This window comes from Polistes dominula, unplaced genomic scaffold (assembly GCF_049000335.1).
Source record: "Polistes dominula isolate Pdom_NZ unplaced genomic scaffold, Pdom_raw_medaka contig_77, whole genome shotgun sequence".
Lineage (NCBI taxonomy): Eukaryota > Metazoa > Arthropoda > Insecta > Hymenoptera > Vespidae > Polistes > Polistes dominula.
In genome coordinates this window covers 3,765,505-3,785,017 of record NW_028301152.1, presented here as the reverse complement: position 1 = coordinate 3,785,017, position 19,513 = coordinate 3,765,505, and the positions used below count along the sequence as shown (strand labels likewise).

Here is a 19,513-nt window from a genome sequence, read left to right as displayed (position 1 = left end):
ATAGATAAAATTATCTATTTAAAATTGATATCAAATAACTAAGTTGGAATTATTTTAAGAGTATTTATTTTTTATGAAATCATGCATATGATTCAGGAAATTCAAATGTTACATCACGACCCGTCAGTTTCTTATAAACAGAGGCGAAAGTGTCGACCTGAAAAATATAAAAAAAAATTAGTGAAATTATAAATGGTGGTAATTGTATACGGAAGATACAGCATACATTTCATATGCTATCTTTTTTTGTATTTATACGACATACCTTATGTTCGATGTTAGTCTGCTCATTTTTATCCAAATGAACTTTAATAAGTTGTTTTCCCTCTGCTTTAACGCGAATGCGTTTACCAACAATTTCAACTGGATAGACCAAATCTTCTAGAAGTGCATCGTAGACAGCAGTCAATGTGCGGCTACAAAATTTAAAAAAATATTACATACAATTACGCTACATTACAGAAAATTTCAAAGTAATGCATTTCACTAAGCATTGATAGAAATGATTCCAAATAATTGTAATAATAATAATAGTTTAAATACCTTCTTGGTCTCTTTTGCTTATTCTTTGTACGCGTTTTCCTGGTTGGTTTAGGTAAAATTTTTCGTTCTCCTACAAACATAACATGTTTACCAGAGAACTTCTTTTCCAACTCGCGTACCAATCTCGTATGAATCTTTTGAAATGCCTTTAATTTTGGCATTGGTACATAAATAATTATTGACTGAAATAAAAATACTAAATTAATCGAAACGTTTTCTAAAGGTAACACATATGAATACGTATATAAAAGATATTTATAAATGCACTAGTATACATTAAAAATATTTTACCTTTTTATTGTTGGTTTCAATTTCTCTTGCCTTGGTAATATAAAGCTCTCTCAGTTGTGATTTAAGATCACTATTCATTTCTAGCTCTAAAAGAGCTTGTGAGATACTAGCTTCAAACTGGTCGGCTTCGGCGCCGCCACTCTTTATGATTTTTGCATTTGCAGTAAACATCTGAAAATAGTTAGGTTATGTTACTATTGATAAAAATTATTAACCACAAAATTAATATTAATTTTTTTGCTGTGGTTAAATGTTTAAAATACTGATAATATTATATTACTAAATAACACTTTCAAACATGAATATATAAAAATAAAAGATTTTATGCGTCACACGGTTAGTAATATCCATTAGTATCAACTTGTTTAATATGCAATCTGCATAAAATATTTTTTTCTATATCAATTTAAAGAATTTTTAATCACATTAGCAAAATAATTTACCGTTCTTTCTTCAATTTTTCTGTATAATCAAAAAAATCCTTTAAAAGAAGCAGCTTCCTACACTCAAGACCATACTAAAAGAGAGTCTAAGACTTAAAAGAACATAGAGAGTAACTACTATTACTTACGTTTCACTCAGCTTTGTCCACAGGTTTAGTAGAATGCTCAGGATTGGTGGATTTATCGTCCATTAAACATCAGCCAATAGTGTATGAATATTTTTTCAAAAAAGAAGAAACAATTTTTATGAAATTATTTATTCCTTTTTCCATCTATTAAGATAAATTTGTATGAAAAATATTATAAAAGTATTATTCTATAATATTCTTTTAAATATATATATATATATTATATACAAACCGAAATCAGTATGGTACAGTAATCATATTGGTTACTAGGTGGCGGTACAAGCATATTTGAAATATAGTTTCTATTATTTCAGAAACTAATCTTAAAATAATACACTTATATATATATATATACCCTATTCTCTGTATTACATTGAATAGTGCTTACTAACACTACTGATAGAGATAAAGCAAGTTACAAAGTATTATAAAATATTAAGAAATGTGTATGATGTAAAGTTTCTTTCCAAATAATAAATTGTACATTAATATTTTAAATGATTATTTTTGATAAATAATTAATATATAATTACGCTTATTAAAAATTTACAAATAAAGAAATTTTATACGGTCGGCTTATTATGGTTGATGTTTATACGCTGAGAGCCGAATGTAATTTAAAAATTCTACGTTATATAAATATATATGTTTATCGTTGTTTCATTAAAACTGTGAAAAATGAGTTCTGGGTTCATATCGGAAGCTGAAATAGCAGAGCAAAGAAGAATAAGGCAAGAAGAATGGGACCGTGTACGAACAGCTGACCAACCTCTAGGTTATTATCGCATAAGTTATTCGATTGTTCATTATTTGTTAAATGTCATGTATTCTAAATTTAAGTAAAACCTATTAACATTATATGTGATGAAATTAAACTGTAAGAGAAAATTAAATGAGCACTTTTAACGTCTAAGTAAAAACATATATTTGAATTATTAGTGATGATATCTAGAAAATATTAATAATATATAAATTACTTACAACAGTAAAAGTGATTAATATTTTAATCACATTTTGACAAATAAAAGAATATATACTAAACATCCGATCATAAAAGTTTGACAAATAGGATAATTAAAAAATTATATATTTTTGACAATTTTTAGAACCTCCTGATGAACCATATGATCCTAGATCTTTGTACGAACGTTTACAAGAACAAAAAAGCAAACGAGATGCAGAATATGAAGAAGCTCATAAACTTAGTAAGAAAAAAAAGTTTACTTGTATTTATTTGAATGAATATTGTCATTATTTTGATTTCCAGAAAATATGATTAAAGGATTAGATGACGATGAAGTAGACTTTTTAGATTTGGTTGATAGAACTAAGTTAGAGGAAGAACGTAAGAAAATTCTCGAAGAAGAAAAAGAAATGCGTGACTTCAAAGCTGCTGTTGCTTCTTTGCAAGAGAAGTCGTTAGATGAAAGATTAAAACAAGAATTAAAAAAACCACAAATCCCTAACAAGAATGTTTGTAGTAGCAGGTAAGATATTAAATAAAAATATATTTAAACTATATTTCGATTGATCATTATATTTGTGTTAATTATTATTAATTTTATTGAAACACTTTTACTTTATCTTTTAGTGGTCGTAATTCCCAATTAAAATTACTGGCAGGTGTGGTTGTGAAAAAGTCAGAAAAACCAAAGTTAAGTAAGTTGAAATTATAAGCTATAAAATAAAATGATAAATATATAGTTTAAAAATTTAACTCATTAATTAATTTAGGTGAAGGCAAAGGTGTCAAAAGAAAATTGTCTTCTCCAGAATTAGATAAACATTTAGCAAAGGAAGATGATACTCATTTACAATATACGGAATCAAATGTGCTCGTGGAAAACAAAAAGTCATATTTATCTGATGAAATGATTAATCATACTGGGGGAATGAAATGTATTGGTATATTACCAGGACTTGGTTCTTATGACGACTCGAGCGATAGTGAATGTAGCTCAGATACTGATCAAGATCCAGAATTAACTCAATCTAAATATGATCTTTTAGGACGTAAAATAGTAGCTGCAAAAGATAAGGAGAAAAGCTGAATGAGAAGTATAAGTAAGCATTTTTTTCCAACAAGATAAAATGAGTGGCATTTTATTTAACTAGTTGTCAAATAAAAAAATATAATCATAACTTAAATTTCTAATTTTGGAATCATTAAAGTTCCAATTTATAATGCGTGAATATATAAAAGTTGAATTATTCTCTTAAAAAAATCGTATTATTTTTCTTCCTATGTTAGCTATGTATTATATACTATTAAAATTACAATTATTCAAGAATTTGTGTAATTATGTGGGGGTATAAATTTATTGAACAAAGACGACGAAACAAATACATTTCTATACAATCGATAAATCTAAATTTCTTCTAATTAGTATTTTAAAATTATTTTACATTTAATTGTTATCGAAATATTATCAATGAATAAGATTCATACATACAGAGTGAGTCTCCTAATATGATGACTTCAAATGACGTAAATTATTCATTGTACGAAAAAATGTTTCAAACACAAGTTGTATGGTAACAAGAAAGACATACAGTGCTTTAATATGGTTTTTATTATCTTACATTTTTATTGAGATGCTTAACACGACAGAAATGTAAACATGTTCCTTGCTAAATGTTAGAAATTATCAACATGAAATACTGAAAAATTCAAATGACCATTCATAAAATTGACCACAAACACTGGAGGAGTTTGAATATTTGGTACGACATAATTGGTAACCATATTGTTGGATCGTACTTCTTTGAAAGATCTCTAATAGATCAAATATACTTCACATTCTTGTCTGAAACACTGCCTATGAAAAAATGTACCATGTTTAACACTTTAATGTTTAATTAACACGAGTCACGTTGATCATATATGATCGGCCATGGTTTCTTCTGTGACGCTGCATTGGTCATTGGTATCTGAAATATTTGAACTATTTACAATTGTGAAAGATGAATGAAAATTTACAGTTAAGACATTCAAAAAATGTGGTATCAAAACATGACAGCTATTAGATTAGCTTTGTGTTATGCTTTAAGTTTGTAATATGAATCGGCATCTTGCATTTCTTAAGTCTCTCCTCTATAGGTCGGAAGATCAAAATTCACATCTTATACGCATTAAACCATTATTATGTGAATAATAATTATTAAATTTACATAATTTCGTGTTTACTTTATAAACCCTCATTTCATTTTCAAACAATTAAATGTTCATAGTGATAATAAAAGATTTTGTTTAATTAAACATTTTCATTGCATTAAATAGGTAAATTCATATTTTACATATTTTTTTCATAAATGTACAATAATTGAGTTAAAATTCAATTTACAATAAACAAAGTGTTAAGTATATATTGTACATGATCTTAATACTATAATTAAATATTTTTTTTGACATTTTCTTTAAATATTTTTATTATGTTGTTTAATTAGTTTTTCATTTATAATAGTTAATTCATTATAATAATTTCTATATAATATTCTAATAATTATACTACTCCATTTTCTAAAGCAGTCAAACTCAACTTTGGCTCATAAAATCGATTACGTTTATAAACACAATGTTTAAATACAATTAAGGTCAGCATGAAAAAGTGTTATAAAAGAAAAAAAGAAAGAAAAAAAGTTATTTATCCCTATCCTAAGGCTATATTTATAAATAAAAACAAATAATCTCGTTTGAAATTCGAACTTACAAATTAATTTAATGGCAACCAGTCAATAAATTATAATCCTGTACAAATGAAGGCATTCTGTAATAAGCTCCATTTTAACATTTTCTATTTAAATAAAAAATTATATTGAACAAAAGTGTTATATAGTATGTATAGATTGTTACGTATTTATATAACTACGCGTTATTTATTAAGCGTTAAATTGTATAATTCAATTAAATCATAGAAATTCTTGGTTTTATCCAAACTAACAAAGCGTTTTAAGGAAAGCATATAAAAGTTTATCATACACTAAACTAATAGTTCATGGAATATATAAGTAAAATATAAATTTACGAGAGACAACTGATAAAATCTGGAGTTTACACGATTTAACTGAAGCATACAACATAACGTTCGCTAACATATATATTTACAAGTAATTTCTGTGTAAAATAATCGTTAAGTTCCTGGAAATTTTGTGAGTTAGACTATTATTACAAAATAAATAATTAGTATAGAAAATAGAATTAGGCTTAAAAAATTTAAGAAATTATACTATTTATTTTCATAAAATTATCCGAAACGATACTATGTGTTTCTATGTTTCTTTTTGCAATACTTGCAATTAGATAAAAAATATTTTCCCATTTAAATTTTATTGATTTAATACTATAGAAACTATCCTAAACACAACTTTTAATGAAACAATAATACTCTTAAGACACTATAACCACAGAATGAGATCATATTATAGAATTTCATATAATCTATTAACAGACAAAAGCTAGTATCTTTACTTTGAGAACTTTCAAAATTTTATTATTAAAGCACTTAGTAATAACTTAATCTTTTACATTGAAAACAAATATCTTTAATAATTTATGACCGTTTAATAATAAACAATATAACAATGTTGATTATTAAATTTTCTTTCATTTTTTTTTTTTGAGACTATTCAATTTGGAATAATAGTGGTTTATATTATAAAAAGGATTGCTTGTAAAAATATATTTTATATAGGACGTACTAATTTTATTATTTCTTTTTTTTTTTAATATAATATATGTTTCAGGTCTATTTAATCAACAAATTATTTTATTATATTAATATATTGATTAATAATTAAAATGTACGAAACTAATCACTATATAAAGACTACATTTAAGAAAACTAAAGCTGAAGAATTTGTATTATTTCTTCGCTGTATCAAAGGTATAAAAATTCTAGAAACACCTCTATTTATATTACCAACTTGTGAATACAAAAGTATGATAAAGTATACTCGTCATAATATGCGTATAGAATTTGATTTTGATACGAGTGAACATACTGGATTTTTAGAAGTTTTATATACTATGCCTTTTCGTACTAGTCGGAAGACAATTATAAATGAAGGAAATTCAATTATCGGATATGATACTAACTGTGGCTTTAGAAAAACATTTAAACTAATACTTGATGTTACTCATATAATTCCTGAAACTGAATCAATTCGTAGTTTCAAGAGTAAACATATAGGAAATACATTAAAACATATAACTACATTATACTTGAATTCAGAATTTAGTGATCAAGCATTTCTTTTTAATGATTCTGTCTTTCTTGTGCACAAAATTATATTAGCAGCACAAAGTTCTGTTTTTGAAAAAATGTTTAACTATGATGAAACTAACCCACAGGAAAGTACAATTATTCCTCTAAGGAACGATAACTTACCATATTATACATTTAAAACATTTACTCAAATGTTGTACTACTTATACACTAATGAAATAAAAGATTTAAATAAGGCAAGCGAACTGATTTTCTTAGCTGACATGTTTCAAGTAATGAGTTTGGTAGAAATGTGTAAAAATATTTTTATAGAAAACATTAGTAAGGAAAACGTAGCAGGAATTATTGATATTGCAACAAAATTACATTTGAAAGATCTATTAACTTATTGTCAAGATTACAATGCAAGTAATATAAGTCGTACAAGTAGTACTAGTTCAGATACAAATATTGAATAAAAAAATTCAAATTAATGTATTATAAAAAATGGCGAATCATTCGATGGATTATGATATTTCAATGTTTTATTAAAAATTGAGTGTATTAAATTGATATGAAAATAGTTAAATAAATACTTTTTTCTATTTTTATATGAGTTTTAATTTTGTTATAAATCTATCTAAAGCAAATATTTTATGTTGATTTAGAATAAGTAATTACATACATCTACTTTCATTAGATGTACTGTAATGGTCAATTTCCATTGTTTAGATGAGTAAATTAAATAATTTGAAAAATATCAATTATGTAGGAAACAAAAATAAAATAGCGAGTTTTCTGGCGGACCTCTTCTATCTCCCAAACAGAACGTCTTGTTAGTAAACTCTGATTGGTTACCTTATCGCTATGTGATTGGTCAGTTTTTTTTCTACTGATGGCGCCCTTATTAATAGTGACTTAGGGAGTCCCTAATAGTAACTAAATGTTCTTTCACATGTATAATCTGAATTGAATATAATGATCATGCCTAAAATTATTTGAATAAAAACCGTTAATTATAATAATCTATTTCTAATGACATTATATATATATATTTCATTTTATTGTTCTTTTCGTTTAGGAAAGCTGATCGAAAATATTACCCAGTATGTATAAATGTTACGTTTATTTATAAACCGATTAATACAAAAAGTAGAGAAAATTAATTAAGTTGTATAGATTATAATGTAATTTATTATTTATTAGTTATATAACATTTTGTTATTTAGTGGTGTTAAGTTCATTATTAACATGTTTATTGTGAATATTAAAAGTTAAGCACTAATTTAATATTTTGGCATTAAAATTTTTATAAATTCTAAAATTGGAGTTGTTGTATATAAACTGTTATATATGTATATGTCCAAATTAAAGAACTTTAAAATTTTATTCTTAAACAAGTTTTTTCATATTTCCAGATTTTATTGAATTAACGCAGGAAAAATATTTATAAAACGTCTATTAACGGAACAGTCACATATACAAAAGATTTTACAAATGTGTAATACAATCGTGCTGTAGGAATATCATAATGCAAATGGATAGCTTTTAATTACATACTGCCTATAGACATTTTGATAGTATTGTTTTTTTTAATAATATTCTTAGTTTGTGGCTATTTAATCAATATACTATTTTATTTGAACTAAGAAAAACAATGGAAAAAGGATATACTCAATATTTTCGGACTGAATTTCAGCAACAATTTCAAAACAGAGAATATCACTGGCGTATTATAGATTTTAATCAAGGTTCAATAAAAAAGTCACCTATATTTGTTTTACCAACTGTAACATTTTCAGTTGCTCTGATGTACAGAGGAAATGATGTAGTTATACTATTTTTATTTAGAAGAAATCCTTATGGAGGTTATTTATCTGTTAGTATGAAACTATTATCTTTCGATGAAAAATATATTATAGATAAGTTTAATAGGGAAATAGTATATCCAAATATGAATCAAATAGAAGAAGATCAATTTGTAGTGAAATTTCAAGTAACTCATATATATCCTGTAACATACAATCTATTTAATACTGTCGGATCAAAACGACAAGAAATAATAAAATATATAAATTCATTATATTGTAATATAGAATTTCATGATGCAGTAATTTTTTTTAAAGATACTGTATACCCTGTACATAAAGTTATACTTGCGTCACAAAGTATTGTATTTGAAGAATATTTTATTTCTAAAGAAAGATTAGGTGAAGTACCATTACCTATTCAGATATTTGATGATGAGACAGAAAATGAAATTCTGGTTATTATGTTGCAGTATATATATACCAACAAAATTGAATTTAAAGATTATAAAGATACAATGAATAAAATTATTACTATAGCTGCTACCTATAAGGTAAACAGTTTGTTAAAATTATGTAAAGATATTTTAATCGAAAATGTGAATATAGAAACTGTTTTTAATTCTATTTTAATTGGTGATAAATTTAATTTTCCTGATTTAGAGAATTACTGTTTTCAATTTATATTAACAAATAGGACAATTGTTACCCAGAGTAAAGAATTTGCACAAATAAAACAGAATCCAAGAGTATTAATGAAACTCCAAAATTTCATAACATTTTGAAAAAATCTTATTATTTTATAGAAAATGTTAATTTGTTAAACTGATATAGGCGCAGTTAAATAAATACTTCTTTTTTTTTATATATTCTCGAATTTAAATTTTGCGCATTTATTTTTTTCATTTTGATTATGTGCGTTTATTTTTTTTTATTTTCATTCTGTGCGTTTATTTATTCATTTTAGTTATGTACATTTTTAAAATATATTTGTTAATAATAGATATTGATAAATTAAATTAAGATTATTGCATTTTGTGTTATAAATATTAATTTTTTCAAGAGTAAGATAAAATTAAAAAAAAACAGAATTGTATAAGATTGTTAATAATAAAATGAAATATATCACAAACAAATATAAATAAATTAATAAATACTCTTGTATATGGACAAAAATTGGACTGTTTAAATTAGACAATGTTTATGCAAGTCACCCCTATCTATGTGTATTTATTTTTGGAGCGTTTGTTTTAAGAAAGGAAGATATTTATTAGTAAATCCTTTCTCTTATTCATTATTATAAATATTTTAACAATAAAAGTTTTCTAAATCTCTAATACAGTTTGAAATAATATGAATGTATTTTTTTTTATATTTTAATTGATAAACATTGTATAATAGTTTATAAATAATGAATTATTAAAATTTCTTTATACAAAGAACTAAACTACTTTTTATTTCCTAAAGATGGCGCAAAACGCTTCTGCACTTGGAAATGCAACGCAATCTGTATCTTGTATGAGTCGAGTAGTCATTGGTATAAGTGTATAGCCTAGAAAAAATCTTTATATATAACGGCTGGACTGTAAATTTATTTACTCAATGTATTAACAACTTTAAACGGACGTATTTCACACGGAATTTGATACAGGTATATAATTAAATTTATAATATATAAATATATATTTATATAATATAAGATAATATATGTATATATGTATTATATATATTGTATATAAAAAATATATCCCTAAATTATATGTAATTAATTTATTATTTCTCATAATATTTTTGTATTTATTATATTTTATATTTTATATTGGAAGATGTTAACAAATTACTGAGCGATTTTTCGTGTTAAAATTAGTTATATCTGTAGATCTGTTTTCTTGTAACCTTTTCAAAAATTATATTGTAATTAATTGCATATAATTGATAAAGTGTATACAAATTAGTCATGCTAATAGTATCTTGTATAATAATCATTAAAAAAATTATATTTATTAATATATATGCATATATGTTTTAACTGATTTTGTTTACTACGTCAAAGCATTGTACTTCAATTAAATATAGACAGGATATATTGAGAATGAATTAAATTTTCAATACATTATTCAATATATTTTCTTTTGTAATGAATCAGTAATATTTATTTTAAATAATGCATACAATAATATTTGTGAAACGCTGATGGATATTAGATTATATTTAGTATAAAATATATACAACTATATTTTTTATCTTATCTATGTGTAAACTTTTTAACTTTGAAATAAGAATTGAGATCTCATAGATATATTTGTAGCCACCTTCATCTGGTATCATTAAAATGGCCGATTCCAGTGATTTGGATCGGCAAATTGAACAATTGAAGAAATGTGAAATTATAAAAGAAGCAGAAGTAAAAGCTTTATGTGCAAAGGCTCGTGAAATTCTCATAGAAGAAAGCAATGTACAACGAGTTGATTCTCCGGTGACAGTAAGTTTGAATTCATTAGAAGTTGTTAAATATTTTAAAATATTTAATAATTCGTTATAAATAATTACATTTTAAATATTTCATTATATGTGAATATTATTAATTTTAATTTATATTTACAGGTATGTGGAGATATTCATGGTCAATTTTATGATTTGAAAGAATTATTTAAAGTAGGTGGTGATGTTCCAGAAACGAACTATCTTTTTATGGGAGATTTTGTTGACAGAGGATTCTACAGCGTCGAAACATTCCTTCTTCTCCTTGCATTAAAAGTAATATGCTTATAAATTCAAGAATTATGTATTGTTTATTCTCACATTTTTAATGCATTAGTAAGATTATTTTGTGAATTTTTGTTGATTTTTTAGGTACGTTATCCTGATAGGATTACATTAATTAGAGGGAACCACGAATCAAGACAAATTACTCAAGTATATGGATTTTATGACGAATGTTTACGTAAATATGGTAGTATTACGGTATGGCGGTACTGTACTGAAATTTTTGATTATTTATCATTGTCAGCTATTATAGATGGGAAAATTTTTTGTGTTCATGGTGGTTTGTCTCCTAGTATTCAAACTCTTGATCAGATTCGCACTATAGATAGAAAACAAGAAGTGAGTAATAATGATTACATATTTTATTATTTTTTAACAATAAGATTAATTTTTTTTATTTAGTTTTCTTATGTAAGTGGGTGGGTTGAAAAGTTATAAATCTGACATAGAAATATTTTTTGATCAAACTTAATTTTATGATAGTTTTAAAATTTGTAGAAAAGAATAGGCTCAAAACTTTTCTACCTATCCTTGCAGATATTAACATTTAATATGTCTTTTCATTAAAATATACGTATACATATGTTTCAACAAACATTAATATATAATTTTTATTTATTAATATTGTTAAAATTATATTTATTAAGAGAATAATACAAATTCTTTTGTAAAGGTACCTCACGATGGTCCTATGTGCGATCTATTATGGTCTGATCCAGAAGATACTCAAGGTTGGGGAGTTTCACCACGTGGAGCAGGATATTTATTTGGTAGTGATGTTGTAGCTCAGTTTAATTCAGCTAATGATATTGATATGATATGTAGAGCACATCAGTTGGTAATGGAAGGATATAAATGGCATTTCAATGAAACTGTTCTCACAGTATGGTCTGCACCAAATTATTGTTATCGGTATGCATTTAAGTCAGCAACTTTTTACATCTTATACAATTTTAAGTTACATTTTTAAATATTTCATATAAATTATTTTACTATTGAAATATTTATTTGTTGTGATATTTTTTAGAAAATCTGAATATATTTATGAGTGTGCACGTGGATGTACGCGTGTCTGTGTTTATATATATATATATATATACTATATATTTTTTATTTATTTTTAGATGTGGTAATGTGGCGGCTATATTGGAATTAAACGAGCACTTACAAAGGGATTTTACGATTTTTGAAGCAGCGCCACAAGAAAGTCGAGGAATACCTAGCAAGAAACCACAAGCAGATTACTTCTTGTGATCGTATATTATGAAATCGCAATTTGCATGTTATCATTCTGAAGTCAATGACATAGAATCTTTAAGATTTTCATGGATAGTTTTTGTGTGTGTTCAAGTTATAACACCACAGATATTTTCAATTTATACGAAATTTTTTGATTTATTTTTAGTAAATTTTTATGGCTATATAAAAATGAACAATTATATTTATTATTGAATATTGGAAAAAATTATATGCCAGTAAGATTACTTAAAAATGACAGCATATGTTTAATATGAAAGAATATTAATCATCACAATCAAATAATTGTGCTTTACTTTGTTAAGATTGTATTCAAAAAGTATTTAATAACTTTTGTTTGAATATTGGAGGAAAAATACGTTGAAGTAATTTCATTTTTTTCCAGAAAAAAGAGGAGATATTAAAAATATTACAAAAAAAATTATTTCTGTATTGATATAAAGATTGTATTTCTTTTAATAAGTTTTTTTATATCTTTCCAATGAATATACAAATACACTCTTTTATGTATATTATTTGTTGATACGTAATTATTTTTGAATGTAAATGAAAAGAAAGTAAAATACAAGTTACACGCTTAAATTTATTAAATACTCTTATTGAAACAAAGCGTAATCTTTAATTTTAGTAAAATTGATCATGTATCTAGCAAAACAACAATTTTATGCATATAACAATTAAATGATGCATTTTATACTAATGTTACTTGTGTAAATTGTAAATCTTTAATCAGTTTTTAAATAACAGAAATCAAATGCTATTTGTTATACGTGTTTTTATAATAAATACACATAAATATCAAATTCCTTATAATCACGAGTTGTATGGATGATTAATTTTGTTCTTGACCAAGATTTAATATGAATAATATGAATCGATATAATAAGAAATAAATTGAAAATTGTTAACAATGTATAAAACTAACGTAAACAGGATTACATTATTTACTTAATAAAGCCGTTTATACACGGTTACATTAAGTTTGTTTAATTCTATGCATCTACTTAAAAATTAGAAACTTATGTGTATTGTCTTATGTATAATTTTTTATTTGAACATGCAAGTTTTAATTTTTATTTCTTTTTAATACTGATATATCGTAGGTTTTTATTTCCAATATTTATTAAAATATTTCCTACTTGTTAATGAACTTAATAAAAGCTAATAATTACATATTTATATTATTTTACGTAGTTAGAAAATAATTATCATATATAGTTGGAGAACATTATTTGAAAAAAAAAATTAAACTATTATGTACATTTATATATACTTGTAAAGCACTCATAAAGGATAACAATTGATTTGAACGTAATCACGTATGATCGGAATTCACTTGTCCAACAATTTTCAACGACTTCCGTTTATTTAAGATTTTTATTATTTTAATCGAAATATATTAGATAAATACTACATATATAAAGTTTCGTTCTTTATTATTTATTCATACAAAAATTCATTAAAAGGATTCTGGGAATGAAGAAAATAAATTCACGTACGTAATTTTAATACATAAAGTTCAATTTCTGAGCGGAATAAAATGGCATACCACGATTACGTAGTGTAAATTATATGTATGTTAAATCCTTTTTGTTAATTTGAGTCACAGTCGCAAAGTTAGCTATTAGCTGAAAACTATCAAGTTGCAATAGAAGTATCATTGTACAAATAACTAATATGTAATTTCTAATTAACAATTTTAACTAATATAAAAGAGTCGTAGTAAAAAGTCATATGTTTTAAATATTTATGAAAATAGAGCAAACATTCGTATAAATTTTGTATTGATCTTTCTTGTTTTCCTGAATTTTATTTTTATATTGCATTTTAATTATTTATTTCAATAAGTCAGATTAATAGATTCTTTGCTTCAAATGTTGTTTATGCCAATATCATATTTAAACACACACATAAAATTTTCATATTTTTAAAAAATACATAAAAATATTGTAAATTTAATAATAGCCGTATACACGCATAGCGGCGTTCTACGCTTGCGTGGCGGGAACTGTTCATTTGTTTATCTGCTTGCTAAACTTCAGATTGCATATACTAACGTTTCGACGCAGAATCGATGTTGTCTTCACATTTATAAATAATAAGTAGATTTTTATTAACGTATGTAAATTTCTTTACAAAATATCAAATAATTATCGAAAGTTTGATTTTTATGGTGTATTATGAAAAAAAGCTCCATTATCACGGTAATGGATGATAATTTCAGTACATTTCAGCTTTTTTCAGTGATATTTATAAATGGCTAATGTTATATGTTATAATTCTCTTTATATTCTTATTATAATCTTTAAATGTACCGAACATTTTTTTAAAACATGAACTAATAAATAACTTTATAAGAACATTTTTGTAACAATAATATTGAATATATATTTTTTTTTAACAGTTACTTTATAACAAGAATAAGAACATATTTTGTTACAAATTAAAAATACTATTTCCAAAAAACGTTACTAGAAGGTGATAGAGAGATGAGGAAGAGAGAGACCGATAGAAAATCATTTTACGGATATATTCAAATTAAATTTTAATAATTTGTAGAGCGAGAAAAGTTTCTTGCGAAAAAAATGTAATTCTCGGCTTGTTCAAAAACAGGTAATATGGATCGTTACGTGGGTTGCGCCTTCATCGGTTTGCTACTCCGATAAATCTACTTGTCTTCCTTCGTTGGTATACATATAATACTACTACTGCATAGGTATACCAACCTATCTTGTTCGTTCTTTCGTTCATATATACCAGAAATGCTTCCCTGTCGCTGGATAAACTAATTTATGAGATACGCACTCGACAGAGAGAAACGAACACCATGACGCTTATAAGAATAGCCATGACATTCATATATTTCTTTCTTTGTAATATCGCAATGTGCATTTATTATATGCACCTTTGTACATTGAAACAACGTTAAGGATTTTGTTGGTTCTCTTTAAATCTCGATGTTTTAATTTTGTCTATATATTTTTATTTTCCTGAGAAATGATAAATTTATCTCTTTAAGTGAAGATTGAAAAATAAGAAAAATTCACGATGTGAATAATATTGCATCACAGATAAGAATATTATGTTTATTTTTTCTCATTATTTTCGTTGCAATATTTTTATTAAGGGTCACTCCCCTGAAATTGGTAGATATGAAATTTTATTGATTTTGTTGTTATTTCTTATTGTTAGTTTTTGTTTAAGATTAGGATAGGATGGATAATTGTACAATTAGAATAAGAATTAGGGTAAACGGTGTTTTTTACAGTATATTTTTATTTAGATCGTATTGCATAGAAGGTACAATTTCTTGTTAAAAACAATGATCAAGATATTTCGTACTTTGGATTCTGAATTTCTCATTTTGTAGAATGACGTGTCTGATATGCTTTTTTCCATATGATTCCACGAGATATGAAGTTGAGCCCTCGTCAGAGATATAAATTAAATTCCCTATTTTTCATATTTTACCTTTGCTTATGTATTTTTGTTTAATTCTTGTCTTTGTCTTTTTGTCATTTTTTCTATTTATTTTATTTTTATTATAATAAATAAATGTTTAATGATTTTACAAAATTGTAATGATTTTGTAAATTTGATATAATTTGTATGTTTTTTAGATTCAAATAGATAGATAATTGCCATGTTTTTGTTTTAAGTTTTTATTATTTTATTCGTTTTTTTAGTTCTCATGATATTTTTTTTCTTCAAGAACTCGTTAAATTAGGAATCTAGAATTCATGATCTTATTCGAAGATGATAAAACTCTAGGAGATTATGCGATGTATCTCGGAAGGAGATAAGTGGTAATATAACTTTAAAGTTCAATTATATAAGAAATCTTGTCGATTACGGTTTGAATAATTACGATTAATTAATTAGGTCTTAAGTTATGTAAAGTATTAACAGTAAAATACTTAAGACAGAAACAATTAAAGTTTCGGACGTTAGTTTTATAAAATAAGAATTAATATTGAACGAAATATACTTAAAATGTTTATAGTAATAATAATGTATTTATTTAGTTTTGCAGTTACAAACAGGATTTGGTTTCCTAATAATAATTTTAAGCTTTCTTATTTATTTATTTTTCCATTCATCCACTCCCTAATAATAACATTTATTAATGTTTCTTATGCAATTAAATATGCTCAACTTTATTCTAATTTTTGCAGTATTCTTGATCTCAAATTTTTTATTGCATATTTACGATCTCCTTTTTTCTTTTTTCTTTTACTGTGAAATTTTTTTAACCAATTTTTTAGGTCGTTGAATAATTTCTTCGTATTTTTTTCTGAATGATGTCTTTTCGCATCACACGAAGCGTCACACGAGGATAGTTTTCTTTTTTGGAAATTGACAAACTGCTTACCTTCAAATGGAGGTAAATTGTTGACAATAAGGGTTAATATATAATTAATTAAATAAATGTCTATTCAAAGTTTCGATGGTTTAAATTAATTTCAAATATGACAATGTTATGTTACGATCAAATATAATTTTCTTGGCGTTACTTTTACTTATATTATTTCCATTAAAATAATTTCGTTTTCAATTTCTTTAAGGATCCTTGTATTTAATATCAATAAATAATTTAGTTACTATTTTAAGGTGTAGTACATACGCATACTAGTTGTATATTAAATAGATATCTAATACGTCTTAATAATCCCTATAATATTACAATTGAATGATAAAAAATAATTTGGAAAATGAAAAATAATATATCATATGTGCTCAACGAATGATAATCTTAAACATTAAGTCTATCCGAAATTAAACTATAACGAATCTTGACAGCTGGTGCAAGTGGCGAAAAGCTGAAATTTCTGATTTTTGAAATATAAAACAAACAAAAATTTGGTGTAATATTTAGAGATATCAATAAACTATATGCCAAATTTCGAAAATGTAGAATAAATTGTTCTTTAAAAAAACAAACAAAATTCATCAAAAGAGTCTAAAATTCGCGGGTTTATTCGTATCTCTCACCCTTACAGTAAGAAGAAGAAGAAAGAAGGAATTAGTCAAGGGTGTGCGCGCATGCGTTTGACACATACATACATGCGTTCATGATTGCGAGAGTTCGGCGTCGTCGCGTTACCGTCGCGACGCTCTCCGACGCTTTGCTCACGACGATGTGAGATCCCACAAGGGCAGTGCGCGTTTATACATCGCGACGATCGTTTCAACGATTCTTTGTTTTTATCTGTCTTATACTTGTAACCATCTTTATTTGTTCTTTGTCTATTTTGCATATCGTTCAACTTACTCTCACGGAGTTAGTTGTCTCCTCGTCAACGTGATTTCTTTAAATCTGGACTTGTTTATTAAAAAAAACATTTTAATTATTAGAGTGAAAACATAGGGAAAAATCATCATAGCGACAAGTGGTCCACGTGGAGGTAGCAGCATCTTTGAGAAAAAGATTTTAAGTTATCTCGGACAATATCAAGATACTTCTTTGATTTTTCGGGGATTCCTTTGTTCCAGTTTATCACAATTTTTATATCATGCAGTTCTTTGACTTGGATTGGATAATAAGGTAAACACGAATTTAAATATATTAGATATATTAGAATAAGGTATTAATTTTATTTCTTATTTATAAATATATGAGACTTTAATGTATGCTTAATGAGAAATACTCTTTTTTATTTAATCAAAATTTTTCATTCGAGTTATTTTCTTTTGATTGTATTATAAATAATAACACGTGATTCTTTCAACGTTCAGCTGCAATAAGTTATAATGAAAAGGAAAAGAGAGTAATTTAATAGACATGAAAAATTACTACTATAAAGGCAGATGTTTATTTCATTTCTACCGTAACGTTGATAGGTGTTTGAAAAAAAAAAACGTGTTAGAGAAAGGCCATTCATCTTTAGGTAAATTATATTATTTTTAAATAAATTTACCATGGACTAAAAATAGTACTAAGTGACGTCTTATCTATATTTTTTCTTACTCGTAAAAATATTATTGCTTTTTATTTTACATTTTTTTAAAATAAATGTAAATATTCATTTAAAATTAAATGATATTACAAGTAGTTTATTTAAACAAATATATCGATACACAAAGAGAAATAGAAATTTTTATTGTTAGATAATAATAGCACCTTATCGATTAGATTGATTCGTTGATTTCTAAGGATACCATTTGTTACAATTCTTATGCTTACAAGTTTTTATATGTTTTATACATACATGTATATGCACACACATGTAGATAGTGTGTACGTGGCACGTTGACTTTCCTTCTTCTATCCTTCTTATCCCTTCTTGGTGATTCCACAGTGATATCGACTCTAAGGCTCCACATGCACTTCTACCAAAGATATTCTACTTTTAGTTTTCTTTCGCAAAGAACTCGACGTTTTTTGGAGAAGGGGAAAGCTTTCACGTAATACTCGTGCCTTGAATCTTATCAAGATAGGAGATTGTTGTAAGGAAATTGCGATCGACATTTTTGTGAAACCGAGGAAAGGGCATTTGAATTTCTAAAATCAAGAGAGAGAGAGAGAGAGAGAGAGAGAGAGAGAGAGAGAGAGAAGAAAGAGAGAAACAGCTAGAGATCCACGTGAGTATTCTCTATAGAACCTTTATCGTTATGTACCATACGATAATGATCGCGAGTAAAAACGTCGCTTTCTCTCTTATAGAAAAAATTTCATAAAAATTTACTAAAATGAAGAATATAATATTTAGTTTATTTCCTTGAGTTCGATTTTTTTTCAAATTTGAGATTTTATTTTTCGATAAATAAATAGCATTTCTTGCGTATATTGTTTAGAATTTAAATACAATTGCCATATGTTTCGTTAACTTCGCAAGTTTTCTTTGCCTCGTCGTAGAGAAAAACTCAATTTTGACAATTTTTAGTGTCGATTAGTATGTTCGAAGCAAATTATAAGAATTCGTAAAATTTCTGTTGATAATTGATGTGGAAATATGATTCTTTTAGTTATCTCTCCAAAAATAGGCGTATATATGTGTTTATGTAGAATTACATAGATACACATATACACATACAAGGAACATCTTCAATGTACAAAAGAATTGTTTCTGTCT

General features: G+C 25.4%; 5 protein-coding genes and 1 long non-coding RNA gene across 8 annotated transcripts in view; 4 read left to right on the top strand and 2 right to left on the bottom strand.

Moving 5' to 3' along the window:
* Window positions 1–49: 49 nt before the first annotated feature.
* On the bottom strand, window positions 50–1,412 carry RpS7 (ribosomal protein S7). Its single transcript, XM_015316602.2, has 5 exons — window positions 1,278–1,412; window positions 835–1,005; window positions 544–725; window positions 266–416; window positions 50–157 (listed from the first exon to the last, which is right to left on the bottom strand). Exons 2-5 carry the CDS (start codon window positions 1,003–1,005, stop codon window positions 80–82), a joined length of 582 nt encoding a protein of 193 aa, XP_015172088.1. The 5' UTR covers window positions 1,278–1,412; the 3' UTR covers window positions 50–79.
* A 364-nt stretch (window positions 1,413–1,776) lies between these two features.
* Window positions 1,777–4,664, top strand: LOC107064160 (PSME3-interacting protein). The gene is made up of 5 exons (XM_015316547.2): window positions 1,777–2,180; window positions 2,512–2,610; window positions 2,673–2,892; window positions 2,997–3,064; window positions 3,140–4,664. Exons 1-5 carry the CDS (start codon window positions 2,084–2,086, stop codon window positions 3,454–3,456), a joined length of 801 nt encoding a protein of 266 aa, XP_015172033.2. The 5' UTR covers window positions 1,777–2,083; the 3' UTR covers window positions 3,457–4,664.
* Window positions 3,961–7,474, bottom strand: LOC149030662 (uncharacterized). Of its 2 annotated transcripts, XR_016178401.1 has the most exons (3): window positions 6,793–7,474; window positions 5,116–5,153; window positions 3,961–4,336 (listed from the first exon to the last, which is right to left on the bottom strand). It is a non-coding gene; the product is annotated as an uncharacterized LOC149030662 (long non-coding RNA). The 2 variants fall into 2 exon arrangements; XR_016178400.1 differs by lacking the exon at window positions 5,116–5,153.
* Window positions 7,475–7,573: 99 nt separating this feature from the next.
* Window positions 7,574–9,758, top strand: LOC149030661 (TD and POZ domain-containing protein 5-like). The gene is made up of 2 exons (XM_015316543.2): window positions 7,574–7,715; window positions 8,028–9,758. Exon 2 carries the CDS (start codon window positions 8,267–8,269, stop codon window positions 9,200–9,202), a length of 936 nt encoding a protein of 311 aa, XP_015172029.1. The 5' UTR covers window positions 7,574–7,715; window positions 8,028–8,266; the 3' UTR covers window positions 9,203–9,758.
* Window positions 9,759–9,907: 149 nt separating this feature from the next.
* Window positions 9,908–13,207, top strand: Pp4-19C (protein phosphatase 19C). 2 transcript variants are annotated; one of them, XM_015316544.2, is made up of 6 exons: window positions 9,908–10,068; window positions 10,726–10,899; window positions 11,022–11,174; window positions 11,271–11,522; window positions 11,857–12,095; window positions 12,308–13,207. In XM_015316544.2, the coding sequence occupies exons 2-6, from the start codon at window positions 10,750–10,752 to the stop codon at window positions 12,435–12,437; spliced, it is 924 nt and encodes a 307-aa protein (XP_015172030.1). In that variant the 5' UTR covers window positions 9,908–10,068; window positions 10,726–10,749; the 3' UTR covers window positions 12,438–13,207. The 2 variants fall into 2 exon arrangements, with proteins under 2 accessions (XP_015172030.1, XP_015172031.1); XM_015316545.2 differs by having other exon boundaries at window positions 9,938–10,068; window positions 10,714–10,899.
* A 4,348-nt stretch (window positions 13,208–17,555) lies between these two features.
* LOC107064206 (somatostatin receptor type 2) overlaps window positions 17,556–19,513 on the top strand; it is a 77,204-nt gene continuing 75,246 nt past the window's right edge. Inside the window, exon 1 of the mRNA XM_015316627.2 lies at window positions 17,556–17,985. The gene's annotated coding sequence lies outside the window, so the exon portion shown is untranslated. The remainder of the gene's footprint in view (window positions 17,986–19,513) is intronic.